Raw genomic sequence first — 10,556 nt, forward strand, 5'->3', positions numbered from 1 at the left:
CTCCTCAAACCCACACCCTCACTACGTCGACCTTTGAACAGGTGGGATTTTGCGGCTCGCCCACAAAACCTATCTTCCATGCCAGCGACCGCAACGTAGAGCCATGCCTCATAGTACACATATACCAATTCTTGACCTTCTTCGGTGGATCAAACCAATCAGGGGCCTTGCCAGTATCATCTTCGGCGATTGCAATGTACATGCTAGCGCTGCCCTCTTCGAAGCACACCAGTTGGTATGTGTCGGTCCCGGGCGTGAAAACCATGTTCACGAGATTCGTCCCAACAACAAACTCGAAGTGCATTGCGGACGAGTCGGCATCTTCGCGACCCCAAAGACTCAAGGGCCAGTTGAGGATACCCTGGGTGTCGTCGTAGGAGGATACGTTGTGGTAGAAGGTAGTGTAGGGACGTGCAGGGGTGGCGGTCGTATCGTCGGTTAGGCATAGGCCTTCGTAGGCTGCGGACCAATGGCAGGCTCCGAGTGCGTGGCTGCTATCTGTCAGGATGAGGAAAAGAGCTGAAGGGTGGTGGTATGTACTCATTGAGGTCATCGTCGGTTGACTTGAGGATAAGACGGAAGCCGCTGGACTGCTGGTCGAATAAACTCTGGGCGATCGTGACCGTCTGGGCTAGCAGAGTTGCGAGAGCTAAGGTAAAGAACTTCATGGCGTGCTAAGCTTGTGGATGCTGGAAGGATGTGTTCGGATTTGATCAACAAGCTTGTGGGTGTTGATGATGGAATGCAGAAAAGGAACAGAAAACGGAGGCACGGTGCAGCTTTTGTACGGCATTGATGACGGGTACTTTCACAGAAAGAGCGGACATAGATCGTAGGAGCTATGCGAACTTGAGGAAGTGGCTTTTACACAATATGTTTGTATGGCAGGAATTAACGTTGCAATTCCTTACCCTTCTACGTCAATCAAGAAAAAGGATAAATAGGCACGCAGCCTACATAAACATAGAAGCATACAGAACAGTTAGACTAGCTTTAATGTAGGCTCTAGACCTGTTTAGTTTTTTTCCTTGTGCAAGGTGCTTCAAGTGTCTTTCGTAAACTCCGAATGCTGCCGCCACTTCTCCCCAAACTTGAAGATGCATAACGGGATGATGACCAAACACAAGCTCAGTACGCCCAAAAGAGTGAAGCCCAGCCCATAACCAAGTGCGTCAGACAATGGACCAGTCGTGAGTGGCAGGAAGGTGCCCATAAGGCATCGCGTGACGATGACGCCCGTCATAGCCGATGCGGAGTACATACCGCAAGCGTCAACGACGTAAGCAGATAACGGTATAACAGTCAGAAGGAGCGAGAACCCCATCAGGGCCACCGAGGCGAGAAGCAAGAGTACAGGCAGACGGTATTCTGCGATCCAGCCGTATGCAATTACCGAGAAAGGCAAGAGGATCGCACCCAGGATAGAAAGAGGAAGGCGGTACTCAGGTTTTCCTTTTCCGCCGTCGGGCCCGCGAAGCTTGACGTATATCCTATCGAGCGTAAAGTTGCATACTAGTACACTGCAGAAAGACCCGACGCCTGGATATCTGTTAGCTGCCGTGAGTTCAGGCATATCAAGATACTTACTGAACGAGATGAAAGTGTAACCAATCTGGCCGAACTCGAAGTCATACCTGTCCAGCAAGATCGAGGGTAATGAAACGCTGACAACGTAAAAGAAGCTGAACGCGACCGAGGCAAACAGCGAGAGAAGCATAAGTACGCTCGAACCGAACAATACCGCAAAAGGCCTCGTGATAGAGTGCCAGAGCTTTGCTAGATACTCATGTGTGCTCTTCGACTCCGGAACCTTTCCAGTTTCCTGCATCGTCTTCGCTGCTCTTCTTCTCAAGACAGCCATCTTGTACGTCTCTCTGAAGTAGACGAGGAACAGAACTTCGCACACGATAGCTAGTCCGGCGGCGATGGTCAACATGCGTCGCCACCCTATCGTCTCTGCGATAGCGCCAGAGATGGCAGGGCCGATAGCTCCTCCAATAAGCGGCGCAAGCATAACCAAAGACATTGCGGAGCCGCGTTGCTCGCTCTCGAAGATATCTCCGATAATGGCCGGGTTGAGGACGTTTGAAGCGACGCAAAGACCTGTGAGCATCCTCGCTGCAATGAACATGCCGCTGTTCTGGCTGCAAACTGCTAGGATAGTCGCAGCGATGAAGCCGATGTTACAAACGTTGAAAACAGGATAGCGTCCAAAAATCTCGGATAACGGTGCGATAAGTAATGGTCCAGCGGCTTCTCCAAGTTCCCAGATAGTCACGAGGAGCGCGCTGTTTGCAGAGCTCGATTGCTTCCCATCGAGATCCGAGACGATCTTGCTGGCGACCGGTACCACGCCAATGCAAGTAAAGGTTCTGTAGACATGGTCAGCGTCGAAGTTCTTTTGACAATTGGAGCGCTGGGAGAATATGCATACACGGTGAACGCCATAAGAGCAAGCAACAAAACGATACCCCATTTGAAACCTGGCGACCAATTGCGAGGGTCCTCAGGGTCCAGAGGCTCAAAATCAAGCGCGTCATTTCCAGCTTCCTCGGCATCATTCTCTTGTTGGACGCTTTCGTAGTCATGCGATATTATTCTGAGCAGAGGCTGCTCTTCGTCCGTGAGCACCATTGTGGCTTTTGTTCCACGGAAGGATTCCTCTAAAAATATTCAAGATGGGATGATTGCGAAGCACCGAGGTTTACAAGACCCAGGAACTTTTTCACGGGACGAGCGCGGCGGATTGTGACTAATGAACGCCCTAGGGCGTGTTTGGGTATGGGGTAATCTTTAGCGTCGCTCAACTGCGGTGGTGAGAAACTGGCATCTGTTGAGCCGTCAAAGTCCGTGCAGCATGCATGCTTCCAGCCTCGTATGCAAAGTAAGATGATTGGTCGGTGTAGCATCGTTCCGACGTTCGATCTGTATTGAACTAATATTTTATTGTGTTTACTATTCATCCATGGCTATTCTCAAATCCGCTGTGTTGCACGCCACCTTGTACAAGGTAAAAACTAAACAGGTGCGCTAGAGTCTACATTATAACAAAAACTTAAGTTTCAAAAAGTATTAAGGCATTGTAGCCTTATAGCCATTCTTCTCACTTGCGAAGAGCTAGACAAGCAAGTCTTCTGTGATGTTCGTTCAGACTGTACGTCTGAGAAAACACCCTCTTGCGACCACCACAGGTCAGCCTGGCAGTTCGTGCAGCATCCCGCTTTGGCTTGCACGCAACCTCTGAAGCTTGACGCCTATCCAATTCTCTCTTATTCCCAAAGAGTTTTCACACTCTTTACAGGGGTACTGTGCAGAATCCTTTGCTTCCTTGTCCCTTCCACGTCGGTACTTCCGGATGTGTTCGACAGCAAGCACCAGTGTCTGAGCAAACCCTAGATACGCTTGTATATCGAGCTATTCCGGTAACGTCAACCTAGGACAAACTAAACAGGCCGCAGCCTACGTTCTTGTGGTTACAGCCTACATCAACATAAAAACGTGCAAAGTAGGTAGCCTAACGTCAATGTAGGCTCTAGGCATGTTCGGCTTTTTTCTTTGTATGGTATTGTATCTGTCTGGCTATCGCATCCCGTTTCAGCCATAGTTTGCTCACGGCCCGTAGCCGGCAAAAGAATCATGTGTACCGTGTACTTCACTACATGTCACCATGTCGTCGTGAGCCTCGCGGATATGCGCCGATGGCGAACATCATGGACAAGATGTCGATTGGTTCCAGATCCCGAGCCACCTGAAACCACAGCTCCATGGGCATCCGATCGAGACCTTGCGGTAGGGGTCGTCTTCTGTTGCTTGTATTCGAGGCCCTATCCACACGTACTATGCTGAAGTAGGTGTGCGCACTAAGCTCCGGGGCGATCCGATGCCGCTGCAGGGTAGGATAGATGGCTAGAGCAAGGTTCATGATATTACCGACACCGGCGTACTCGATCATCATGAGGAGGAGTTCAGCAGGAAGGAGATTGAACAATCTATCGCATCTGTCATCAGACGGTGGCTTGTGCGGTGGCGGCGGCGGCGGAGGAGGAGGTGGAGGAGGCGCTGCAGACGACATCGTTGCTGCACGCCAACCTAGGAAAAAAAACTGAACAGCCTGGAGCCTACGTTGACGTTTGGCCACCTACTTTGCAACGTTTTGGGTCAATGTAGTCTCCAGACCTGTTCACTTTTTTTCTTTTATGAGGTGGTTGCGTGAATGTGGACGGCAAGCGTGTATGTGGTATGGCTCAATCGGTATGCGGTTTGTTGGGTGAGTCTGCAGCGACAGACAGTAGCCAGCGGTAGATGTAGCCGGAGAGAAACCAGGCTCCTACACCGATTGCGGTGATGTATATCGCGATTGGGCCAAGTGATTGCGGGAAGACGTTCAGTATGAAGGGATCGAGTACTGTGGTTGTTAGACGACGCATGACACATTAGTGAGATTAGACGTACTGATGTCGGCATCGACTGGAGGCGGGTAGTCCATCAATGTGCGATTGGTCGAATAGTAGGACGCTGCAGCCTGGAGGCGCAAGAACAGTACCGACTCTGGAGCTGCAGGCGGCGCTTCCTTGGTGTTTCCGTCGTCGTCCACTGGGTCGCGTCGAATGACTGAGCTATACTCTGATAACGAGGATATCAACTCGGGAGTATCAAATACGTGGGTGATTGAGTAGGTGTCAAGCCAGAAGTCGGTGGGTTGCTGGGCACGTCAGTACAAACAATCAGGCGAGACGATGCAGGCGATATGCAACGGGAAGGAGCAGTAGACTCACGGTGGCCGACCAGCAGATGCGCACCTCGTACCTCCTGCCGTCTTGCAGGCCGCGAAGCAGGTACCAGGACTCGAGACCGCGGGGCAGCGACTCGGTGGGAAACTGGACAGGGACTCGGATCGGGAGGATGGTGGACGAGGGCGACAGGTAGTGCAGGCCGAGGTCATCTAGCCCGGGGCGGACATTGGAGAGAGTCACAGGGCTGGGACCAAGGAATATCGTCTTCTCGACGTTGGCATTCACCGTCCAGGCCTGTGTGACGATGCAGAGCAGCCCGGCGGAGAGGCGCATCTTTGGCGGACGGCACGTGAAGATGAGGGAGAGGTGGGAGGGCAGCAATTCATGGTCTCTCACGTCGGCCAGCGCAGCGCCATGGGCAGGCAGAGGAACGGCAGGCTTGAATTCGTCCGATGAGGTCGTGTTTCTCGCGCAACGGCCAGGCAGCTGCATTGGACGTGTAGCTTAGCGCCGTGGTCCGTGATAGGCGGACCCTTTTGGTCTAAAAGTTCGATTCCACAACACAACAGCACTTCTCCCCCACTGCTCCACTCCCACCGACAGCAGCTTCAACCCTCGCCGCCCAGGTTCCCCCGAGACTCCATTTCGATACCCCAATTACTACCTTTCCTCGAAGCCACCATGAGAGAAGTCATCAGTCTGAACGGTATGTCGTCCCTTGCGCCATGCGCGCCCTGACCGCCTGCAGCGGGACATCCCTGGCTATTTGTTGATGCTGACTTTGTACGCGTCTAGTCGGCCAGGCCGGTTGCCAGATCGCAAACTCTTGCTGGGAGGTGAGTTGCACACGACGACACGCGCTGCTGCTGCTGCATCCCATTCTACGCCAGAAGAAGGGGCTGCGGATAGCTCACCGCCAGTGCGCGATATACTGACTCGGCTTCGCAGCTCTACTGCCTCGAGCACGGCATCCAGCCCGATGGTTTCCTCACCGAGGAGCGCAAGGCCCTGAACGACGACCACGGCTTCAGCACCTTCTTCTCCGAGACCGGTACGCAGCTTTCGCCCGAGAGCGCCGTTCCGACTGCTAACACTGCGCAGGCCAGGGCAAGTATGTCCCCCGTACCATCTACGCCGATCTTGAGCCCAACGTCGTCGACGAGGTCCGCACCGGCCCTTACCGCTCCCTCTTCCACCCCGAGCAGATGATCACAGGCAAGGAGGATGCCTCGAACAACTACGCCCGTGGTCACTACACCGTCGGAAAGGAGCTCATCGACCAGGTCCTCGACAAGGTCCGCCGCGTCGCCGACAACTGCTCCGGTCTGCAAGGTTTCCTCGTCTTCCACTCCTTCGGTGGAGGAACTGGATCTGGTTTCGGCGCCCTGCTCATGGAGCGTCTGTCCGTCGACTACGGCAAGAAGTGCAAGCTCGAGTTCTGTGTCTACCCAGCGCCCCAGGTCGCCACATCGGTCGTCGAGCCATACAACTCCATCTTGACCACCCACACCACACTTGAGCACTCCGATTGCTCCTTCATGGTTGACAACGAGGCCATCTACGACATCTGCCGAAGGAACCTCGGTATCGAGCGCCCCAACTACGAGAACCTCAACCGTCTCATTGCCCAGGGTAAGCTGCCAGAACCTGCTTAGAAATCCACTCAGCTAACCTGACTCAGTCGTCTCGTCCATCACCGCCTCCCTCCGATTCGACGGTTCCCTCAACGTCGACCTGAACGAGTTCCAGACCAACTTGGTCCCCTACCCTCGTATTCACTTCCCTCTCGTCGCCTATGCTCCCGTCATCTCCGCCGCCAAGGCCGCACACGAGGCCAACTCGGTCATGGAGATCACCAACGCCTGCTTCGAGCCCAACAACCAGATGGTCAAGTGCGATCCTCGCAACGGAAAGTACATGGCCACCTGCCTGTTGTACCGTGGTGACGTTGTCCCCAAGGATACCCACGCTGCCATTGCCCAGGTCAAGACCAAGCGCACCGTCCAGTTCGTCGACTGGTGCCCTACCGGTTTCAAGGTCGGTATCTGCTACCAGCCCCCCCAGATGGTCCCCAACGGTGACCTCGCCGCTGTCAACCGCGCTGTCTGCATGTTGTCCAACACCACGGCCATTAGCGAGGCCTGGTCTGCTCTCTCGCACAAGTTCGACCTCATGTACAGCAAGCGTGCCTTCGTCCACTGGTACGTTGGTGAGGGTATGGAGGAGGGTGAATTCTCCGAGGCTCGTGAAGATCTCGCTGCCTTGGAGCGCGATTACGAAGAGGTCGCAGCTGACTCCCTCGGGGATGATGAGGGTGTTGAGGCAGAGTACTAGACGGCTTGTTACCGTATTGTGTAGCGTGTTCAAGAGCAGTATGGCTCTACATTGTTGATTGGAAGGTGTCTTGTTCGAAGCCTCGCTTTTGAAGAGAGACAAGTACCAGATTGATAATGGCGGGCTACGGCGTTTACAAGGAGAGCTTCTAGCGTACCTTCTTCTCCATACATGAAGCGATTTGGGATCCATTGTCCACTTTCTATGTTACTACCTTTAGTAATGCCAATAAATTGTCGAACGGCACTTTCCATGACTTCTCATATTCCGACTGATCTAACAATTGATCAAATATTGCAAGACGATTGATTGAACAAACCATCGCTATGCTACCATCTCATACAAAGGAAAGAAACTAAACAGGTTTACCGCCTACATTCAGGTAAAAACACGTAGAGTAGCTGGCCCAACGTCAATGTAGTCTCCAGGGTGTTCGGTATTTTGCTTAATTGAGGTGCTACCTAAACATTCTCATCACTGTATCCAAGCAAGTACTGCACAGTATCCATCATTCAACCCCAGTACCTAGAAGTCATCTTCATCGGCATCATCCCTAGCCAGCGCCTTCTTCTCGGCCAACTCCCTAATCTTCTCTCCAAGCACCTCCCTCCCATACCTACTCGCCACCTTGCCCGCCAAATCCAGCATCTTGCCATTGGCATCCCTCATCAAGCTAACAATCTCCAACGCCTTCATCCCGTGGTCCTCGCCCGCCAGACACTCCAACCCAAGCAACTGAAGCAGCGCACGGTCAATTGCCACTTCCAGCGTACTCAGCGCCGATTTCTGCGACGTCGTCGGACGCGTGTGGAGCAGAGTGGAAGAAAGTTGCGAATGCAATGTCGATGCGAGAATGAAGGCTTGTTCGTGATCTTGCTGTTTCTCCTCGTTGGTCTGTGGGGCATTGGCGTCCTCGTCTTCGTCTTCCATATCGCTTTCCTCGCCTCCTCTTCTGTTCTTCTTGCTCTTCGCTTTGTCGATGATGCTCGTCAGTGGGATCTCGAAGCCGAATTCAGACAGGTGCGGGACGGGTGCTGAGGGGTATTGTTCTCGCCCTTTGATGATCATGCAGTGGAACTTTGCACCTTCTATGCCTTCAGAGGATGTGGGTGATGAGGCGACGCCGACGGGCCAGTAGGATTCTTCTTTCCCGCCGCCGGCGCGGCGCGAGAGGAGCTTCGTATCGAGCATAGGAACCCAGCGTGCTTGGCCGGTATTTCTCCAGCCGAGGAGGGTGAGAAGGACGCCTGAGGAGTCGTAGATGTAGGGGTCGCCTTCTGCAGAGAAGAAGACGGAGGTTAGAGTTGTGCCTGGGGGTAGGGCAAGGATATCGGAGTCTTGGTAGACGATGTCGTGCTTGATGTTTTCGATCGTGTAGAGGAGCTGGGTGCTGAGGTCGTTTTGGATGGGTCCGTTGCCAATCGTAAGGATGTAATCGCGCCACGCTGCACAGGTGACTGCTGGGGAGCTCTTTTGCCTGTAGACGCGAACCGGGAGGCCGAAGAGTGAGTATATGCGCACGTAGTTTGTTGATGTAGTTACGCAGACATATGAATTCGATAGTGCAATTGCAGTGACGGATTCCCCAGTTGGGAGATTAGTCCGCCACTCAGTTCTCGTCGTCCATGTCTCGTGCGGTCGGTAGTATATCATTGCTGGGTTGCCGTCACCTGTGCTGTTGGGTTGGCAGGCGAACAGTGTACCGTTCTCGTTGAGGCAAGATTTGTCGTATAGGAAGACGTCGGTGAAGTGGAAGTTGCGGAACGTGTGTTCATCGTAGAACTTGACGCTTACTGTGTGATGCTTGCCCTCCTGTTCCACAGTCTCGACATACCCGGTTAATGAACAGCAGAGTAACCGGCGGTTTCCGCGCCAGGGTGTGCTACCTGGTTGGAATGGCTCGTGAACTTGGGGACGGAAGAGGGCTGAGCTGTATGCGCGACGTTTCGAGGCAGGTTCTACGCCGCTCGTGAGATGTCCGTTTGGACGTTTCTTGGCAGCTGTGATTGCAGGAGCATATCCAGCGCCATCGTCATCAATAACGAAATCCTCCATCTCTTCATCGCCATCCACTTGAGCTTCATTGTCCTGGAACTCTGGGCCTAGGATATCCTCTAACGAGTCCGGAGTTCCACTCCTTTGTCTCGGCCGTCCAGGAAGAGTCTGTACGTTGCCGTTTGTGAGTTTCGCCGGTTGTGGGACGCCGGCCCGGCCTTCCGAGGGGTCGTGAAAGAAAGGAGCGGAGACGGTAGGCTTTTGTAGTAGGGGGAGATGTTCGTCTGGAACGAGGTCGGTGTGGATGAAGAGTTCTCCTTCGTTGTTGGTGTACGAGAGAATGTTTTCCGTTGGGTGCCATGCCATTGCGAGTATTGTAGCCTTGACATCGTCGAGCTTCTTGAGCTGTTTCTGCGTCTTGGTGTCCCAAAGGCATAGGCTCAGATCGCTCGAGGTAGTCGCCAACAAGGCACCATTCGGTGACCATGCCGCGGCGGTGATATCGGCTGTATGACCCGTCTTAAAGACTCGCTGCCTCTCCCAATCACTCGTCGACATGACCTGTATCTGGCGCATGGCGGTGGGTGTAGCAAAAGCTCGCCCATCTGGATGCCAAAGGACTTTCGAACTAGTCTCTGCATCTGCTTCTAGGCTCTTGATCATGCCCTCCACTCTGTTGACCATCTCAGGCTCTCCACCCTCCAGGTTATACATGTAGATGTGGCCGTCGGTGCAGGATACGGCGAGTTGGGTCCCGGTCTTGTCGAAGGAAACGTGTTTGACGGCTCGAGGCTGTTCGCGCAAGCTTTTCATGCTCTTGTCTTTGACGTTTACGAGGTTTACGACGAGTTCACTGCATTCGTTAGTGACCAGATCGGACGATTAGAGCCACATACGTACTCGCTGGCAACGGCAATCCAGTTGCCATCCGGACTAAGAGCTACATCCCGTACTGGGAGCGTAGTCCTGACCAGAATCTCTTCGAACTTGCCATTATCGAGCGAGAACCTGCTCACTGTGCCGTCCTCTGAGCCGGTAATGAAGTAGCCATTCTGGGTCCGAGGTCAGTACATTGCCTCAACTCGGCCATGTTGTGTTGCGTACCCCGGCGACGACTGCAGTGTTGTTCTCCTGGCATTCGTCTATCGTGACTGGCTCGTCATCAGAGCCCGTAGTGAAGACACGGCAGTAGTTGTCGACTCCGGCTGTGACGAGTTTCTTTCCGTTGGGTGTGTATGCGAGATAGGTTGCGCCAGGGGCATCTAGAGCTTCAATTAGGATGGTAACTCTGAGGCATGATCGCGATTTACTTACGGGCCTGTCGAGCGCGGAGGCGCTGTGTGGTAGCCATTGTGGTATGGTGTGATGGTTGCTACTCGGGAGTGCACCGCGTTCCGGTCGACGCGACCGCGTAAAGTGGGTGAGGCTAGCGCGCTTTGAAGACGCCCCCGCCGCCCTCATCATTCCTCCCACCAACAACATCCGCCATCGTGG

General features: G+C 53.6%; 5 protein-coding genes across 5 annotated transcripts; 1 reads left to right on the plus strand and 4 right to left on the minus strand.

The window, feature by feature from the left end:
- Positions 1–4: 4 nt before the first annotated feature.
- J4E78_006890 (uncharacterized protein) lies at positions 5–668 on the minus strand (the record flags this gene model as incomplete). Its single annotated transcript, XM_049367500.1, has 2 exons — positions 5–491; positions 541–668. The coding sequence occupies 2 exons, from the start codon at positions 666–668 to the stop codon at positions 5–7; spliced, it is 615 nt and encodes a 204-aa protein (XP_049220470.1).
- Positions 669–1,042: 374 nt separating this feature from the next.
- J4E78_006891 (uncharacterized protein) lies at positions 1,043–2,634 on the minus strand (the record flags this gene model as incomplete). The annotated part of the gene is made up of 3 exons (XM_049367501.1): positions 1,043–1,539; positions 1,588–2,372; positions 2,435–2,634. 3 exons carry the CDS (start codon positions 2,632–2,634, stop codon positions 1,043–1,045), a joined length of 1,482 nt encoding a protein of 493 aa, XP_049220471.1.
- A 1,610-nt stretch (positions 2,635–4,244) lies between these two features.
- Positions 4,245–5,066, minus strand: J4E78_006892 (uncharacterized protein; the record flags this gene model as incomplete). Its single annotated transcript, XM_049367502.1, has 3 exons — positions 4,245–4,405; positions 4,453–4,702; positions 4,776–5,066. 3 exons carry the CDS (start codon positions 5,064–5,066, stop codon positions 4,245–4,247), a joined length of 702 nt encoding a protein of 233 aa, XP_049220472.1.
- A 348-nt stretch (positions 5,067–5,414) lies between these two features.
- Positions 5,415–7,067, plus strand: J4E78_006893 (uncharacterized protein; the record flags this gene model as incomplete). Its single annotated transcript, XM_049367503.1, has 5 exons — positions 5,415–5,439; positions 5,529–5,569; positions 5,682–5,784; positions 5,835–6,365; positions 6,415–7,067. The coding sequence occupies 5 exons, from the start codon at positions 5,415–5,417 to the stop codon at positions 7,065–7,067; spliced, it is 1,353 nt and encodes a 450-aa protein (XP_049220473.1).
- Positions 7,068–7,592: 525 nt separating this feature from the next.
- Positions 7,593–10,413, minus strand: J4E78_006894 (uncharacterized protein; the record flags this gene model as incomplete). The annotated part of the gene is made up of 4 exons (XM_049367504.1): positions 7,593–9,915; positions 9,963–10,114; positions 10,167–10,324; positions 10,377–10,413. The coding sequence occupies 4 exons, from the start codon at positions 10,411–10,413 to the stop codon at positions 7,593–7,595; spliced, it is 2,670 nt and encodes an 889-aa protein (XP_049220474.1).
- Positions 10,414–10,556: the final 143 nt, after the last annotated feature.

Source organism: Alternaria triticimaculans, assembly GCF_023758025.1.
Source record: "Alternaria triticimaculans strain BMP 0046 chromosome Unknown scaffold_10, whole genome shotgun sequence".
NCBI lineage: Eukaryota > Fungi > Ascomycota > Dothideomycetes > Pleosporales > Pleosporaceae > Alternaria > Alternaria triticimaculans.